This window comes from Rhamphochromis sp. 'chilingali', assembly GCF_963969265.1.
Source record: "Rhamphochromis sp. 'chilingali' genome assembly, chromosome: 22".
Taxonomy (NCBI): Eukaryota; Metazoa; Chordata; class Actinopteri; order Cichliformes; family Cichlidae; genus Rhamphochromis; species Rhamphochromis sp. 'chilingali'.
This window is the reverse complement of record NC_137950.1, coordinates 13,837,159-13,856,279: the sequence shown is the minus strand read 5'-3', so window position 1 is coordinate 13,856,279 and position 19,121 is coordinate 13,837,159. Positions and strand designations below refer to the sequence as shown.

The 19,121-nt window shown below is 39.7% G+C and overlaps 1 protein-coding gene across 1 annotated transcript; it reads right to left on the bottom strand.

The window, feature by feature from the left end:
• Positions 1–7,113: 7,113 nt before the first annotated feature.
• On the bottom strand, positions 7,114–17,632 carry lrrc4bb (leucine rich repeat containing 4Bb). Its single transcript, XM_080873478.1, has 3 exons — positions 17,170–17,632; positions 12,615–13,216; positions 7,114–12,496 (listed from the first exon to the last, which is right to left on the bottom strand). The coding sequence occupies exons 2-3, from the start codon at positions 12,855–12,857 to the stop codon at positions 10,520–10,522; spliced, it is 2,220 nt and encodes a 739-aa protein (XP_080729604.1). The 5' UTR covers positions 12,858–13,216; positions 17,170–17,632; the 3' UTR covers positions 7,114–10,519.
• Between the last annotated feature and the right edge of the window lie 1,489 nt (positions 17,633–19,121).

Sequence of the window (19,121 nt, the reverse complement as noted above, 5' to 3'; positions counted from 1 at the left end):
TAATAAAAAAAACTGGACAAGCAACTGGTCAGTTTCAAAAATATCTTCAATACAAATTAAATTAAAAAAAAACAATTTCTGACAAATTAATTTACAAGGAAATTAATTTTTATATTATATATTACTATATAAATAATGTATTATATTCATTACTTATATTCACCACCCACTAACTCTCACAAAAGTCAGTATATCTTTCATTAGAGAAATTACAGTCTTGTACATTTTGATCACCGTATCATATTTTTGGTACACATGGAAGTATCTGTTTATATCTGTGGGCATCGATGATATCAATTTTGCCTGTCTATGGAGAAATGTTCTGCTATTAAATTATTGTTTTCATTTTACTATTTGTGTAATCAAACTTCAAATCATAACCCCCTTTTCTGAAAAAATGGGGCTGATGACCAGTTTAAAGGGTTTTCCACACATTCTGACTAAACAAAAGCTAACCCATCAAAAGGAATCCTTAAAATTGCCAGGCCCACAGTTGGTACTACTGCAAGAAATGCACCAAACTAGAACAGGGGTATGGTATACTACAATGTTCAACACAACTGGCTTGACAATGACCCACACCTCAGTTGGCAATAGTGGTGGCAGTAGTTTTCATCTTTCTCTCTTAGTTCAGGCTTTCTGCTTCAGGCCTCACATAAAAAGGGGGCATTTCACAGGTCACATGATTCTTCATGCACACAAAATGATGCCTATGAGTGTCACCTAATTATGATAACATGTTGATTAAAATCTATAAAGAACATAAAAAGTAACTGCAAAAATGTGACACTCTTACAAAAAAGACAAGGTTAACTCTGCAGAAAATTATGACATGCGGATTTAGTTCACACAGTGGTAAAATAAAAATTTTAAGTTAATTATTTTATCACTGAGTGCGCTTTCAGTGCTACTGTTTATGTCCAAGGCGACCGCAGCAAATTAGAGTTCTGAAACTTTAAAATGGATCCGTTTAGTCATTAAAAGTTACTGTCCCACAGCCTAATAAAGACGACATTGAAATCACTTTAGTTTGTTAGCAGATCAAAGTGAAATTAATCTTAATTTGACTGAATGGATTTAAATGTGTGTCCTGTTTCCTAGCAGCTTCCAGCAGTGTAAAACAGATTAAGCAGCAGATTAGAATCAAGAATAAAAACATTTAGACATTTTATGAATAACAAAATGAATACATGCACATTCTAGTGGCAATGCAATTGAAAAAATTCTTTAAACAAAAGAATCTTTGAAAAGGTGATCATTCGAACAGAAACTCACGATATAAACTGAGGTTGTGTATTCAGTATAATTGATCACAGTGATTTATCCAGGTAAAAAGAGAGCCGCTTTCATAACACAGAGAATTCTGACTTTAAACTCGACAAAGGTTCCTAATCTACTGGTTCTTAAGGCAGCTCCCTAACACGAGAAGAAATTTTTGAGCACAAATCTGAGAAAACTGTGTTGTTTGTTGTTCTTCTACAAGCTTAGCCCACACTTTGCTGGAATGACTATGGATAAGCAGACTTGGTCACATGTGTGCTGCTGCACTGTTGTATTGTTGGGCATTTATTATAATTTCTTCCACTGTTTGGGAGATCAAATTCTCAGGTCACTTTGTTGCTTAACATTAAGATGGATCTGTTTTGACTGTGCTTGTCAGTTGGGCTTTCTGTCTAGTGTTTGCATTTTCTCCCTCAGCTTGCTTAGATGTTATGTCTTCTTTTATAACTCCAAAGTTACATGTTGTAGGTGATTCAGTGTTGCTAAATTGGCAGTATAGTATTAGTGTAAGCAAGGCAAGGTACAAGGTGTTATCTCAGAGATGACAACCTGTCCAGACATGTCCATTGTCACCTGGGTTGTCACAGTTAACATAATAATTAGGCTATAATTATTAGATAATATACTGTATTTTATGCTAAAAAATAAAACTAGGATTCAAGGACATAGTTACAAGTTTAGCTTTAAACTCAAACTTTAAAAAGGGAAGCAATTTACGGTAATTGTATACGTCATTTGCCACAAACACTGAATGTTTTTTAAGTGCATAATTGTGCATAACAATTATGTATAAAAATATTTAATGACAAATGAGTGTACATCAAGCATCAGCTGTGCTATTTCTTACTCTTGCTAACTAAGCTAGCTTTGTAGGGCTAACCACTGCTACAGTGTGTAATTTTTCCACTTTTGAAAAAAAAAAAAGTATGAATTCAAAGATTTAGAAGTTATTCACCGAATTCATGAGCAGTGGAGTAGCAGGTGAGCTGATTTTACCTTTGGACAGGAGATTCAAAATACCATTCCCTGGCTCATGTCAAGTTGTTGTGCTAAGCTATCTGCTTGCTAGCTGTGGCTTCATATTTTGCTCCTTCACTGGCTTGAGTGCTAGAGCTGAATATCTGAATACCACTACAGCATCAAAGTAGGCTAAAAGTCTCTACATAATTCATAGTGCTATTAAATGCATAGAGTGCCACAACATTAACAAGGCAAAGTAGAGGCATTGCCCTATACCTGCAGTTACGGCAAATCAATATTCAAGTAAGTGTAATAATCTAATAACAACATTAGCTCCACTGCCTGAAAAATGTGTTAGTATGTGGGAGTGAATGCACTGGGGAACAATTTACTACAGATCTTCTTCCAGTAAATACATAGGATGTGTCAGTTTACGATGTATGCTGGAAAGAGAATATTAATAGGAAAGTACTTACTTTAAACCTCCTCACCCACCATATACCTTCCCTACAGTGTAACAAACACTGGTGAGGTTTCTTTGTGTTATATTGTGGTAGCACATAACATGATTATAAAGCAATATAACAAAGCCTGCTTTGTGTTTTTTCAAAGAGGCTATTTCAGATTGTCATTTGGATTCATCACCAAGAGATATTTTTGTCTCTGACCTAATACAGAAAATTAGACTCTAAAATGGTCTGATGTGTTATTAATAATAGTCAGATTTCCAAAGCACCTTTATATTATTTTTACATTTTGAACAGCCCTACCTTATATACATTATTTTATGCATAAACAGTCGTAAGAAATACTAATTTCAATAAAAGTATTTGCGCATGAGTAAAAACAACTTAGAACACAAGCAAACCAGACATAAGTTGCCATCAGCCTAATTCCCCACACACATAAAGCAGCGGCTCTATTTCCAAACCCATTTGGCAATATTCAGTGGAGAGAAAGATATACAGCTTTTTTTTCCGGGTGACAAGTCTTGTTGGTCAGGTTGAGTGTTTTATCCCCAGTAGAGGGAAAGAACTGTCTGGGGTTACAAGGGCTTCTGAGTGCTTGCAAGTTACACGAGATGGCTATACATGTCTAGCAAAAAGAGTCTCCCTATGGTATGTTTGTTTATCTTCTATGCCTGGATTAATAATTGAGTTATTTTGGGTGAAAAATGAAACTGTATCACCAAACAAAAAAGATCTGCTCAATGCCTCTTAATAATACTGAGGGGGTCTAAATATAGACCAAAATAAAAGCAAAGCACTGTATGTTCAGTACAGTATAAAAAAGCCCTCAAAGTACATCAGTAGTAAGCACATACTTTCATGTAACAGTCAAAAATGAATCTTTAAAGAGCAGACTTTAAATCAAAGGGCCACTGGTTTCCTTTTACCCGTCTTGCATAAACTATACCCAAGTGGGTCAGTGTCACATTTTTCTCATATAATTCCATACAGCTTTTCTCATGCTTCCTTAGCCAGAGTTAAGCCCGACAGTAGTTAGTGAATCTTCACATTACAATGAATAAATAGGTCATAGGTTGTACTTTTTCACACATTCATATCAAACACTTTACTCTTGTGTTTTACGCATGCATTTGTCCCTTCAACCTTTAAAGTGTGAAGAAATAAAAAGGCCTTTGCATTTCCATGGCTCCTCGATGCAGCCCACAGACTCTGACACCTCTGCTTCACAGTGGAGTTTATGTTGTGTCAGGTTCCCCACAGATTCTGCAGTCTGTCTGTGGGCCAGGGGAGCTGGGGGAATCCCTGGAGAAACACACAGCTGGGAGGTTATTGGATTTGAAGGGAGAAGGGAAGAGGAGAGGATAGTGCAGGCACAGTGGATTTATAGGAAATGACTGCTCTACAACTGTGCAAAGGAGATGTGATTGCACAGGGAGAATTTTGCAAACAGAAATCAGGTTTTCCTCTTTCCCTTTTAATAGAAAGCACAGTTTAAAATTACAAGTGGAGATTTTTGTTGATATATAAACCTCCTGTGGACTGTGGTTGTTTCTTGCTGCAAGGGATGAAACCGGTATTTTAAATTCCACCTTTGCTAATTTAAATGTACCCCTCTTGCATTACATTATATGCACGCCAAGATCACAGAATGCTAAAAATGTATTCGCTTTTGAGCATTTCTCTTTCATCTTCGGCACATTTTAATGCATTTTTTTCTGCAGCATACACACTCTTTTCTCGCTCTCACACCCCCCTCGCTCCATGTGAGTATTGCTCTTTTCAAACATGGCAGAAAAAGGACAAATTCAAGTCAAGTCTTGCACATTCTCCGTACCATATGTTTGCTCGCTATTAATACAAGCTGACAAACAGGAAAAATGCTACAGAACAGATAATTATAATATGCTTCAAGATGTGTCATCTCATGGTGTTCTCATGGTGTTACAGAACATTTCTTTTGATGTCTTTACTGGCTTCAGAAATACTTCAATAGAGCCTAACCATATTATACTGAAGCTGTGTTGTCTATTGCTATTTTGGTGTGCAAGCCTTTAACATTATGTGTAAGACATCTCGTGGGGACTGAGGTCTCTGGAGACCGGAGTACAAGCCAAGGACAATTACATTCAAGAAAATGACTTTACATAGTGCCCCCAAAGATATTTCAGATACAATCTCCCCGATGTAAGGTCCAAACATTTTATCTAAACACATTCAGATTCATGGTTATGGCTTATAGCTGATGCAACACTTATTGCAATGCTTATTCCCTTGAACTTGTTTTATAATGCGGCTTGAACTTATGATACATCTTGCAGACAAGACTGTGATTGCGTATACAGTCTCACCTCATTTCACTTAGCTTAAGAACACTTTACAACACACAATCAACCCTTTCAGAAAAAGAAGTAGTGATAATGATGCAGAACAAGAAGAAGCCACAGTGTCAGGCGCATAGTTCTGTTCATGTTGGTGTCATAGCCACTGAGTCGTTTCACAGTTGCCTTGCATGGAAAATGTCTAATCACCGGAAAGAAGTGATTGTTTGTTTGATTTCCCTTTTTAGCCTGTTTGTAAGTAAATTTATACTAGTAATAAAAATTGGCAGAGTGGGTAATTTATAATTACCCTAATATAACACAAAGCACCAGTTGATTTACTAACGTGGTTTCCACGCTATAGTGATTCCAGAGTTGTTAGTTTTTTTTGTTGAATTTGTTAGATTGTGATTGGCACACCAGCACCTCTTATTCAATTAGTACACCTTAATTATGGACTTAGTGGTATGACCTTTGTGTATCTTCTTTTTTCTGTATAGCTCAGTTAAAGCAAATGCAGCTAGTATGAAGTGTGTGTCAGTTGTACTTTGATGTAGGCCAACTCTAGACTGCAGGTGATGTTGTGGAGCACTTTGTGTTAAATGTTTGTTCTTTAATTGCAATGTTGCTAGAAAGATCATTTCCAAAATAAATGATAAAAATGTATCTGTTTTTATGATTTCAATCAGCAAAGTATAACAGATCATTTTTCACATGGCAGCACCTCAACTCATTTAGGTGTAGACATGGTCAAGTCAACCTGTTGACATTAAAAAACAAATATCGAAATATTAGAGAAAAGTGACTTAAGTAACTCTGAATGTCCTTTTACATGGTTGGTGGTGCCACGTGGCTGGTCTGAGTATTTGAGTATTTCCTGGGGTGTTCTAACATAACCATCTCTATGGTGTACAGACAACGGTCAGAAAAAACAGAAAATCGTTCATTTAGTTCTCAGGACTGAAATACCAGAGGTCAAAGGAGAATGCCCAGACTGCTTTAAGCTGGCAGTAAGGCTACAGTCACTTAAATATTCACTGATTACAACCAAGGTATGGAGTAGAGTGTATCTGAGTGCACAACGCTGTGAAATAAGCTTAAGCAGCAGAAGAAACTGGAAACTGAGGCTACAGTTCACACAGGCTCACCATAATTGGAGAATAGAAAATTGGAAAAGCATTGCCTGGTCTGATAAGTGTCCAATTCTGCTGCAACATATGATATATATCAATATAATAGGGTTTGAATTTGGCATAAACGACATTGCTCATGGTGGTATAATGGTGTGGGGGATATTCTTTGTCACACCTTGGGACCCTTAGTACACACTAAGCATCGTTTAAAAACATCACAACATACCTGAGTATTGCTGCTGATCATGCCCATCATATTATAACCACAGTGTATCCATCTTATAATGCTGCTTTCAACAGGATAACCTGCCATATCAGAAAGTTCAAATCATCTCAAAGCGGTTTTTTTGAACATGAAAATGAGTTCACTGTCCCCAAATTTCAAGGTTTTGGAATGTGGTTTCACATCATCATCACCTGTGTGATGTTTTCATGTCAATATGGACCCAAACCTCTGAGCAATGCTTTTAGCATCTTGTTGAATCTATGCTATTAAGAATTAAAACAGTTCTGAAGACAAAAGGTGGTCCCAGCCTGTACTAACTCTAATAAAGTGACCAGTGAGTGTATATAGCCATGTTTGCTATAATTCTGCAAGAAACAAAATTACATTTCCGTACTAAAAGATACTTCTAAATGTAATTATTTTTAACATGACTGGGGCAAGCCATAGTGTTGATCCAAAACCTTATTTTGAAAGTATTTCCTCTTTCCTGATTAACCTCTGAAAAAGCAAACGTGTGTAGTAAACGAAAAGTAGGTCAGAAAATAAAGTTTAAACACAATTATACTTGACATATTTTTCCTTTTATATTATAAAAGTTCACGCAATAACTTATTTGAAAGGTCATTTGTCATTTTAAACTTGTTAATGCATTTCATATTTAGAATAGTTGTGGTTGTGTTCTGTAGAATGAAATCACAACAAAAAAGGAAAGTGGTATGTTTCTAATAAAAGACTATATCCTTACAGGAAGCAGAAAACTGAAATCACACAAATAGTAAACAGCGAAATAAAATACCTCTCAGTCACTGCATGACAGTCATTGAAGTGTAAATATTGCACATGTTGATTTTGCTATAACTCAAGAAATACACTCTTCTGTCACACTGTGTACCTGGATGAATTTCTGAAGGGGAAAAAATGACATTTAATGACAATCCATAAAGGCCCAAACTGATAATACCACATACTAAGATACAACCAACAACTGGAAATAAAACACAAAAGAAAAAGAAAAGAAAACACATGACATTTTTATATATAGTTTTTTTGTGTAAAGGAATCTAAAAGTTCTGTTGCTTTGCACATTTCTCTTTCAAATCTTTTAAAGCAGACTATCTTTTTAATATTGTTTTATCAAACAGAACAGCTTACCTTTAAAGAACCAAAAGGTCAGTCCACTTTCTTGTCTCGCAATTTGGTGTCTCAGATACCATAATCCATTTCATTAAGGAGTTTTGCCTCCAACAAACCAATAAATGTCACTTGGACAGAAGCATCCATTGTAAGCAATGGGTGATGCAGAGGATACAAACATGTCAGAACTCCATCTGTAGCCAAACTCAATGCTACAGTTAGGTACAGATGATCGGTATGTACAGTCTCAAGCTTGTCAACTTCATTAAAAGGGGTCATATAGTTCTGAACATTACGAGAATGAGCTTTCTCTGCAGTAGCATCGAACACAGAGTACAATGGCAGCCACAATACTAAGATGCAACAAAAGCCATCTGCGTTTCCTTCAAACGTTAATAATAACGATGATAACCTTGCATGTCGTGTTTTACGGATGCTCAGAGATTTGAAAGGAACATTTCCATGCTGATTAGGTGAGTCATCATCATCATAATAAAACATTGCTACAGTAATGTTCAGGTAAAAGATTTGTTCCACGGTTAACGTGGAGAAATGTACCCTCATTCCCGGCACACAAGGAGGTATCTAGTATGCTCTTTGAAATTTGACGACGGAGCACCAAATGTAGCACATCAAGGGGGCAGCCATATGTTACGTCTTTAGAATTAATTTAGATTCTTTTTGTGTCTCTGTGGGGATACAGTCAAATCCTGCCCTCTAAATCTGTTGGACAGGTTGCAGATTTACATTGACTATATTTTTTTTTTTAAATTATATTTATGACCAGAAATAATAACATAAGGTTGAGAAATAATAGAGAAATGGCTGCAGTTTAGACAATCCAAGTTACAAAAAAATCAATACATATGTTCAAGGCATACTTGAAAAATGCCTTAGCTTGCTAGCATTAGAAGATGTTCCTTTCACAGATATAACAATGTGAGAGCCGATTCTGGATTTTGTCTAGCAGCATCACTCTTATTATCATCACTGTTACTATCAATACTTCATTTTATGCCTTCTTCCAGAACGCATGAGCTCATTGCTAATGGCAAAATCCTTCTTTTGAATAGAAAATACCTCATATACAATGTGTAGCTTTGAGGGACACACACACACACACATCCCAGCAAAATTAGACCTTCATTACAGTCAACACTGATTTTCCATTGTCTGGAATAACTGGTTACTTGTCCAGTTTGCGCTCAATTGCAACAAACATTACTTTTCCTTAATTGTCTGTTCACATTTCAAACTTTGTCAGCACAAGAGCAGAAGAATTACCATGGGCGAAGACTAATTTTTGACAAACCCGCCTTCATTAAAGGATTAGATCATGAAAACATTCATCTTCCAAAACCAGAAGTGTAGCCCATCCACAGGCAAGTCGCTAAAAGCCTGTCTGACCGCGTTAACAGGACAGACAGTACGTGTCATTACCAGGGTGACTAATGGCTAAACCACTAACCATACATTCAATCCAGGTTTTAGCACAGAGAACGGCACAATGTCTCACTCTTAACCTGCGTGGTTGCCATATTGACCCGATACAACCCAATATATGATTGATTTATTTCACACGTAATGATACATGGCTAGACAACTGTACACATTATATCAAACTAACAAAAATAAAGAAATACATAGTTGAAACGCAAGAAGCGTAAATGGCATTTAACATATGAAAGTTACACTTTAAAAATGTGGATCTTACAATTGTCATACAACCAGACATTATTATTATTAATATACTGTACATTTCCTTTCATTCCAATCTTCTTAAGATGGATGTTCACTCCCTTCTTGAAAGCTGCTGCAGATAGATGTCGACTCATCCTTATGACAGCATTTCATGGCATGATTATGGTAACCACGAGCAAGGAGATCATATCAAATTCCAGTCTAAAAGCAAATATCTGGCTACTGATCTGATTCAAATAACACATTGTCAACACTTTAATTTACCCTTACAGGTCATTGCATTGGATTACCTGTTCGTGTTTGTTTTTACCATTAATTGATGCTGGCATTTAAGTATCAGAATTGTCAATTCAAATACCAAGAAGCTGGCTTTTACAAAATACATAATACACTTTCAGAACACAAAAGTTTGTAATGATTATTACTGAAACAACAGACAAAAGTTTGTCAAACAGAGATCTGCATTTACTGTAATACAACCTAAATGGACTTTATGCCACAAAGCCAATTCAAAGATTCACAATGAGTGTTGCAATTGAGCCCTTATGTTTCTGAGAAGTAGCCAAACTTAAAACATATCATAACAAACCTCAACTATCGCCGCCCCTGATTATTCACAAAGAAACAAACTATACCAGCTTATACATCCACCCCAAAATATGTCTGCATCAGAGTCTGCAATGATACATATTTAGATGAAAATATATTTATATAATTTGTGGATTTTTCACAGTAGTTTGCACTGTACCCTTTTGTCCATCTATTTATGCCTACATAATTTTCACCTTGAGGGAGTCTTTTGAGTCACTAGAGAGAGAATGTGGCTCGTGGTTTTTTGAGGAAGAAAAATGTCTCTTGGATTTTATTCTGCAATATCTCTGATCTTCAGTGTGGCAAGTGCTGTGCGTGTCTTTCAACTCTGCTGGCCAACAACGGTTTGGGGACTGATTACTCTGAAAGGCTATTTTTTTTTTCCTATGAGGACACAGCTTGTAGAAACTGCAAAAAACATTTGCTTTGGCACAGATTTACATTGTAGCAATGTCCATTCCTTGATCTCCATGGCCATGATCGTTACTACAAACACAAGTGGGCCATTGTGGTAATCCTTGGCTCAGTACACTGTCACAGATAAGTCTATGTGTTTGTGTATTGCCGTTTCAGTCTATCCTCTTTCCTAGTGTAATGTCAGTGCACTCTAGTGTCTAATCATTCTGCGCATAAACCCAAGATCAATCCCCTCTCTGTCGTCAACTCTCTCTCACTCACTCTCACTCAATACTCTCACTTTTGCTGTTAGATTTGAGTCTCTTGTACATTTTCCTTCGAACTCCCCTTGAAAAGAAGAGGTTCCATTTGTGGATTCTGGCTTTGGCCCATGAAACCCTTGATCGATCCATGTAAGCCCATGGTAGGCATAGGCAGAGACATGGGGAGTGGTGGGGACATCGAACTGGGGATGGTGTTGGTGCCGTTGCCTGATGAGGTGAGCAAGTTGGATGTTGAGATCGGGACAGAGGTACAGGAGATAGGAATATCTTGACCTTGCTGGCTCTTGTTACTCAGGATCCCTCCTGGCCCCATCCCTTCAGTGCCAATACTAAGACCCATCACATTGTTGTTAAAATGATGTGTCTTGTAGTAATGGTTTAGCGTATCGGTACGACCAATGTTGGGAAGGTTGACTATTTCTGGATGATGTATCCGTAGGGTTCCTTCTCCACCTGTTCCAGAATTCATTGTCGAACCACCTGAGATGCCACTTCCTGCTCCGGCTCCGATCTCATCCTCTACATTCACAATTTCAATGGCTCTGGCTGGGCCGTGGTGCTTGTGTAGCTGGTGTTGCTTACGGAGTTTATAGAAGACCACCAACATTACTGCTGCCATGAAAGTAATGGCCACAAAGCAACCAATGATGATCTTAGTTGTTTTCATTACATCATCCAGGCCTGGAATGTTAGTTACATGTTCTGGGGGCTCAGTCACTGTATTTTCAGGAGCTCTATTGATTCGTGGAGACAGTGAGGAGAGAGAAGAGAGAGAAGGCGTTATAGTAACACCAGGTTGGTGGACAGTAGGATTAGGAAAATCTATGAAGGTCTCGTTAATATACTGTCTTGCAGACTCCTCCTCGTCTGTTCTTGGCTCTAGTGTTTCCACAGTGACGGTGGTGAAATAGCTGTAGGTGTTGCTGGGGTCCGAAGCAGATACATTGAGAACGGCGGATGCAGTGGTATTTCCAGCAGAGTTGGTTACCATGCAAGTGTACTGTCCTGTGTCTTGCATGGTCACATTTGTGAAGTTCAGTGTTCCGTCATGGAGCACTGAGATCCTAACTCGGTATGATCCGTGGGTCATCAGCGTGCCATTTGGAGTGAACCAGTTCACGGAGGTCATTGACGTTCCAGTACGACATTTCAGCTCAGCAGCCATGCCTTCAGTGACATTGAGGTCAGTGGGTGGCTCAACAATCACTGGGGCATAGCAGGTAAAGTGGCTCTGGTCTAGTTCTCCAATGTACTTGCCCTTTAGACCTGGGGGTGCGTGGCAGCGAGCACAACAAGTGGTGTTGCTGGGAACTGTTTCTTTCAGCCACCAGCTGAGCCAGAGAACGTCACAGTTACAAACCCAAGGGTTATGGTTTAGATGTACCCTCTCCAACTGGTGCAGAGGGGTGAAGAGGTCATGAGGCAGGGAATGCAGGGAATTGTGAGAGAGGTTCAGCTCCTCCAAGTTTTTGAGATCATCAAAGGCATTGCGTTCAATGACTGACACTCTGGAGTGCATTAGCCACAGCTTGCGAAGTGAAACTAGACCCTGGAAGGATCCAGGCCGGACTATCCCGAGCTGGTTCCCTGATAGCTCCAACTCCTCTAGTCGCACTAATGGGGTGAGGTTAGGTATGTCCTTCAAGCCACACATGCCAAGATTCAAGAAGCGCAAGTTTATCAGACCTTCAAAGGCAGCCTCTGAGATGAAATCCAGCTTCCTGAGTTCCCCTAGGTCAAGACGCCGTAAAGAGGGAACACGATGAAAGGCAAACGCCGGCAGCGTCTCGATTGGGTTGTTTCTTAGCCATAGTTCCCTTAGCTTGCTTAGATACTCAAAAGCTTGGGATGGCACCACTGTAAGACGGTTGTCAAAAAGCTCCAGTGTATTGAGGTTAGGAAGACCATTAAAAGCTCCCACCTCAATCTGTCGGATGTGGTTCTTTGAGAGCTGGAGGATTTCCAAATGTCGCAGATGCTTAAATGTATCAGACTTGATCACCTAGTGTGGAAACAAATAAAAGGGAGGCATATTGTAGCAAAATTAAACATAATGCTCTCAAGGTATCTATCTTTAAAGTCTTAATGTGTTTTCCATTTGTGGATGAAACCAAAATTACCTGAATTGAGTTCTCTTGTAGATTGAGGTATCTTGTGTTCTCTGAAATACTGTCAGGGATTTGATCTAAACTCCTCCTTGTACAGATGACACGGCTTGCCTGATTGGAGCAGATACAGGGGGAGGGGCACGGGGGTGCTGCCTCTGTCAGCTGAGGTCCATGGTTGTGAAACCACAACAAAAGTTGGACCAACCAGAGGAGGGGGAAAGGGGTACCTGGACTGGTCACCATGACAACACGCATGGCAACTGAGTCATGACCTACCCCTATTGCTAAGAAGTTGATAGGTCACCTCCAATCAAGCGACTTCAGGTGCTTATCTTGATGTTCATATTTAACGCTCTGATTCTCTTTTGCTCCTTCAAGCAGCCACTTAAAAACTGAGGAAAAAAGTGCAATGCTATATTAAAGACTTTATCAATAATAGATTCTTACTTTGCTTTTGCTCATAGTTCCTTGGTAATCAAATACTTGGGCTTTCTCAATTTTTCATTTTAGAGAACTCTGCATTTTCTTCCCATGACAATTATTAGAAGAGAAATCAAATTTAGGGGAGGATTTGCTTGTGAAAGTGTTGTCACGATGGAGACTGTTGGTTCTCCCTGTAAGGGAAGAGACAAAAGAAGAGAGAGGAAGGAGGTCAAGTGAGTGCACAGTGCAGAAAGATTTACTTTACAAGCCTAGCACACACATGCGACTATTTGCAGAACTGAACTGAAAATCTCTAAATATCACCAATATCTCCTCTGGAATAATGGTACAATTTTCTATTCTAAAGACATGTCTATCAACCACTGAGTCAGCTGCCATTTAGGTTTAAACCTAACATCAGGGTCATGGTCTGAAATGGACACAAAATTCTAAAACTGCAAGTTGGGTCACAGGTGCTGCAGCATCCACTTTATGATACTGGCATTCTTCAAGCCAAATACGCACTGACAGAGGTAGACTCTCACATTCCCAAAGAATGCAAAGTGGTTGTATGCAGTTACAAGTCCATGTGGCCATAAGGTTAATGCAGAAATTCATGCAATCCATCATGAATCAGCAGCACAGCATTACAAATGAGGTAACAAATGATGCCTGCATGCAGTAGTTTAGAAATTAAGACATGAAGGAATGATTATTGACTCTTGACATTTTACTGCAATGCACATGCGGTGCCCAATATGCCACGCTAAATCGGACAAGATTCCCCCAACAACTAAAACTGATGAACCAGACATGAATATGACAACTGGATTATACAGAAAGAGGAAAAAATGGTGCAAAATAAGCCTTTCTGTTTGTTTTGGAGGGGGGGGGGGGGGGGGGGGGGTTGAATTCCTGAATGTGCATTGTGTTTTTCAAAAGCCTTGTTTTTGGTTAATCGAGTGTCACACACACACATCTTGCAACAGAAATGGCTGCGAGCATCAGCAGACTCACTAAATTTAGAAATGCTTGGGCTGTTCCCCTTATAATGATTAGAAAGAGAAAGTGCTCATTGTTTTCTCAAGCACATAATTCTCGTCACTATGACTCTGGCAGTCACAAGTCTGTCATGTCTGAGAACAAATGATAAAAGATCCTTGTTTCCTGACACTAATATAAACACAATGTCACCTCTATCGATATGGCATTTAAAATAACTCTTGGATGCATTTTAAAAAATAAAAGAATCTCTTATTAATGTAATAAACTGTTTATTCTTTCTTTTTTTATGAAACAGCTCCATGGCAGTCCTTAGCATCTCCTCTCCTATGCAGCGACGATGCATGCGCCTAGAAACACTGTTGCTGTGGCAACCTGCTCACTCACCATCTTGTGTTTTTACTGTCCAGTGCCCTATTCCACATTACTGTGTTTAGCTGAGCTTGATCAACATTTTGTGTCCAAAATGGATAAACAGCGCCTTTGCTGTCTAAATCAAAATGCATTTAACTCAAAGCTTATAGTGTATGCTTGCAGTATTTGCTATTATAACACACTCGGTAAGAAAAGCCAAAGCTGAATTTTGGAATTCTGTTCATAGGAGATAGAACAGGGTTGAACTTTGGCCTTCAGCATAACAACAGCAGGAACAAATCTGCAACGAATCTTAATGGTCAAGGTCTGAGGATCAGGTCAACATTGGTTTTCATCTAAAACATACTTCGAAGAAGTTAAAGCAGCTATTAAGAAAGCTCGTAAGGGAATGTACGCTAAAAATAGACTTTTTTCAGATGCTTTGCACATCCCACTGACTCTCTCGCCCTGTCTCATTCTCTCTCTTCGACACATGCCCACATCCAGATCTACGACCATCGTAACTGTAACTGACATAAAGAAATGACAGCACATACGTACATCCCAGATAAGCTAATGAATGTAGACGTGTGAATACAAATAAACCTAAATATTACAGTAAGCAGCTCCTTTGCACCAGTCCTCATTATGGTGCTCTTTACACTGTTGTCCTTCCTTGAAGAGTCTCCCACTCATCCCCATCTCACAGCTAATTATGCATTTCAATAATCTGACTGGCTCTCTTAGACATCAGAATTGTATCTGATTCAGAGTAGAGGTCTGATAGTTGCAATGATTCATGAAAGCATCAAAGCAAAACATCATTAATATTCAGCCGGCCAAAGAAGTACCAGTGTTTCATACGCTGCTACTTCATTAAAAACACACAGCGATGGTGGTGCTATGCCTTTCTTTCCTCCCTTTTTTTTCCTTTTAAATTGAGCGGTGTACAAAGTATCATATAAACACAGCTGGATGGAAAGTATTTCCAAATTCCTCCAGCCACTTTCATGACACTTGAAGTCTAGAAAGAAATGTAAGCTAATGGTGAAGTTTTGGCCCCACACACAGCCTTTTGTTAAAACAAACTTGCTTCCTTCATTGCATCACTGAGGGAAAGATGCATTCCCCTTGAATTAAAAACCAGCTGGCCCTTGTAATCAATAAGTTGTTTAATGCAGCATTTTTTCCCTTAAGTACAGTTAAGCGCTTGAGCTGCATTTGTTCGTTGCATTACATGGGAAATGTCACTAAATGAGGTGGTGCAACCAGTCAGCGGAGAGCACCACATTGTATTGTAAAGAGCTGTATTGTGGGAGAGACCTTGAACCTGCAAACATGCCTGTTGACTTCACCTGCCATCTTTAAGTTCTTGACAAAAGGAGAGCTCGAGAGCTACAAAATACACTGCGATGGTCTTTATTTCTAGAATCTTGGCCCATCTGATCCTGTCGCAGTTGGCCTTCTTTCTGATCTTTGTGCAAAATGTGTTTTCTAGGGCTTCTTGACATAGCTGAAACACTGGCCACATTAAATTCTTCAAGTCAATTTCACTTAAATGAATCTCTCTCTCTCTCTCTCTTTGTTTTTTTTGTTTGTTTTTTATTTTTATTTTAGCCCTTTGTGTTCGTGTCAAAAGCAGATTGCAACGATGTAGATATTGATTATTCGATCAGGCCTGAGAGATCGCTCACTCGTTAAAAGACAAATTAGCTAAAAGCTGCTGACCAACTGCTACAAACCAATCACATCATCGCGAGTGCCTGATTGTATCAATGTCTTCCACTCCACAACTGTCATTAAGGTTTATGAAGAGGCCAAAAAACAGAAAAATGGAGAAAAAAAATTGTGGTGCTGTTGTTTTCAATATAAACTGAGGCTGTGGGTTGCTTTTTTGAATACAAGCCCCAATTAGACCTCATGTATTTACAGATGCTCAAGATGAACACAAAGCGACACAGGTGCAGCAGGGCCAAGATCATCTACTGTAACTATGACAACACCAGATTGATTCAGGACGTGGGAATTGGGGTAGGATGGATGGGACGCATTTCACCAGTATGGATACATCAACCACTGTTAGAGAGAGGGAGAGAGAGGGAAAAAAAAGACAAGCTCGTAGCAAACGTCTTCAGACTTTTAACAATTGCAAGTTGTTGTATTTTTTTTCTTCTTCCCCCTATTTTTCTTATTTTTTTCCATCACATCTCAAAAACCCATAACTTGCCCATGTTTTTCTACCCTGCAGTCGCAACCTCTGATCTGCAATCTCTCCTCATCATATAGCCTGTAGCATAATATCTCCTACAATTGAACAGAATGGCCTTATTCATCTATGCAGCTGCGCTCACTACGGCGCACCTTCTCGGGAACGCAATTGAAATTCTGAATAGGCCTAATTCTGCACATGCTGCATTACAAAATGGCTTGCATCCATCCTCTCTTCGGCGGCATAACAACACGACTGCACGCAAAATAACCTTTAGGTTCATTGCTGACTGGGAAATATCACCTGTGTAGATGTGCAATACATAGGTTTGCGCGTAGAAGCGATTCCTTTTAATGCAACTAGCACAGATTTATTCCACTGGCATCGACGTGGACTGTGTGCTCATGTTAATTATTTGCTTAAATTGTTATGCATCTCAGCTTTTTGCCACACTCAATTTCTTGTCCCCTCCTTTGGCATCTCATGACTGTTTTCAGCATCACTCTCGATTAGGTAACAAATGTAATAATTACACCAGCCATTTCCCTCCCTTCTACCTGTACAGCCAAAATAGCCTACCTTAATGTTTCGGCGTCTGCGGCGTGAGGTCGATGTTTTCTCTCCCCCTCTCCGATCGTCAGTTTCCCAACCTCGCTATCAGTCTCTCCTCTTTTTTTCCCCTGCTCTTCCCTAAATTGATTCGCTTGTTTCCACGGCTGTGAGCTGGCTCTTGTTCTTGTAGGCTAGATCCGCAGCGCCAACGCAACGCGGGGGGCTACAGTGATGGCAGGTTAAAGATGAACACAATCCACACACACGCGTGCGCGCGGAAAAAAACAGAGATCGGCTTCGGGATCGCCGAGGAAAAAAATGGTGTTATAATTATGGCACGGAGGAACGAGGTCGGGGACGAGTGCATCGATGCGCCTTATCATCCTTGGAGAGGAACGCAGGTAGCAAACGCGACGGCGCCCGCTGGGCAGAGCAGTTTGCGTCCAGCATAAGCGGCTCTTTACGCACATTCCGTATGTTTCAGTCTGAATCCGACTAAGACAGCATTAGGAGAAGAGACGAAGGAGCACCGACCCGTGGATGTGGCTGCGTTTCTTTGGGTGTATTAAAGTGAACGTTCAGAGCCGGATTCCAAAATGAGAGATATTTCACGTGTTTGCTTTCCGCGTGTTTTGTGTCTCACATCCCCCGGTGAAACTTAAGCTCTGGGCTTGTTATGAGTAGCAGTGTAGTCACATATTTATTAATATGACTCAGCAGCACTGTATGATCGGGAGGGTAACCTGAGTCAGTTCGTTTCTCCCTATCAAGTGAGATTTTGAGCATTTATTATTATTATTATTTTATTATTATTTTATGGGCACTTTCTTTTAAAAGCCACCAAATATTAACAGAAATAAACCTTTCTGATTCACTCAAAGAGTTTTGTAGACTCTGTAATGTTCCCGTAGCTAGCAAGAGCATTTGTTTTTGTAAGATTATATCTAGCAAATCAATGAGGCCTGCTTTCTGCAGACTGTGCATATGGGTGTTTACTCCAAGCCTTCCCACCCTCTTGAAAGGCTTCTGTATTGGACTTGTTAGATTTAAGCTGTAAATAAGGAAGCCACCAGCACTATTACTTCCTGTCAGCACCCAAACATGTAGAACACATACACTGCAGGCCTGTGAAGATCCTGACCGTGAATTAAACCATACATCTGAGCCTTGCAAATGTAGACGTGAAATATTTTGTTAAGGTTTTCAATTCATGTAATGTAATTAGTGAATTGAGAACAGTATGACCAAGTAAGTGGCCAGTTAAAGAGATGTTAGCTCACAAGTGATTTCCCTCCATTGAGCATTGTCATGTATGTGTCCACGTGTCTGAAGTACAGAAGAAGAGAAGCCCCCTTTGCAGCTTTACAACTACCAAAGACTACTTTGTGGGTAAAAATAAATCTCAGTGCATCTTTGCTCTGTCTCAGCTCACACTAAAGGTCAAAGGACAGAAAAGGCCAGTGATGCTTCAGAAAGACCCCCGAGATATATGCACTCTCTCTTTCCCTCCATCTCTCTCTCGCGCCTTCCTTCCCTCCCTCACCCTTTCAGTTGCTCCTACCCTCCCTCTCGGTGAATGCCGTAGTGAGCATTGTTCACAACCACTAGCTTTTACTGAAAGCTGCACAGCAATGAGGTCTCTGTGCCTTTTGCCTCTCTATTCCTCTACCCTCCCCCTCCTCTGGCTCTCTCTCTCCCACCCCTCTACCTCTCTCCCCTTCCCTCTCTTTCTCACTCTATCTCTCTCCCTCTATTAAATTTCCAGTCACACAGTGGTGCAGAGGATATTCCTCCTTTCCCTCTTTCTTCCTCTTCCCTCATTCCCTCTCATTCATGTTAAAATCTTAGCCCATATTCCGTCTCTCATCCAGCCCTGGACGCCTTTCACTGCTTTTCCACCACTCTCGGCTCCTCTCTCCGTACATCTTTTTCGCCTTCCATCCCCCGCACCATTTAAAATGATTCCATGCCGCCCCTGC

Excerpts from the sequence above, each read along its gene's own strand:
- lrrc4bb (XM_080873478.1), bottom strand. The coding sequence starts at position 12,857 with ATGCGTGTTGTCATGGTGACCAGTCCAGGTACCCCTTTCCCCCTCCTC. Across the intron at positions 12,497-12,614 it reads TACAAGAGAACTCAATTCAG|GTGATCAAGTCTGATACATT; the intron begins GTAATTTTGGTT and ends TTTCCACACTAG.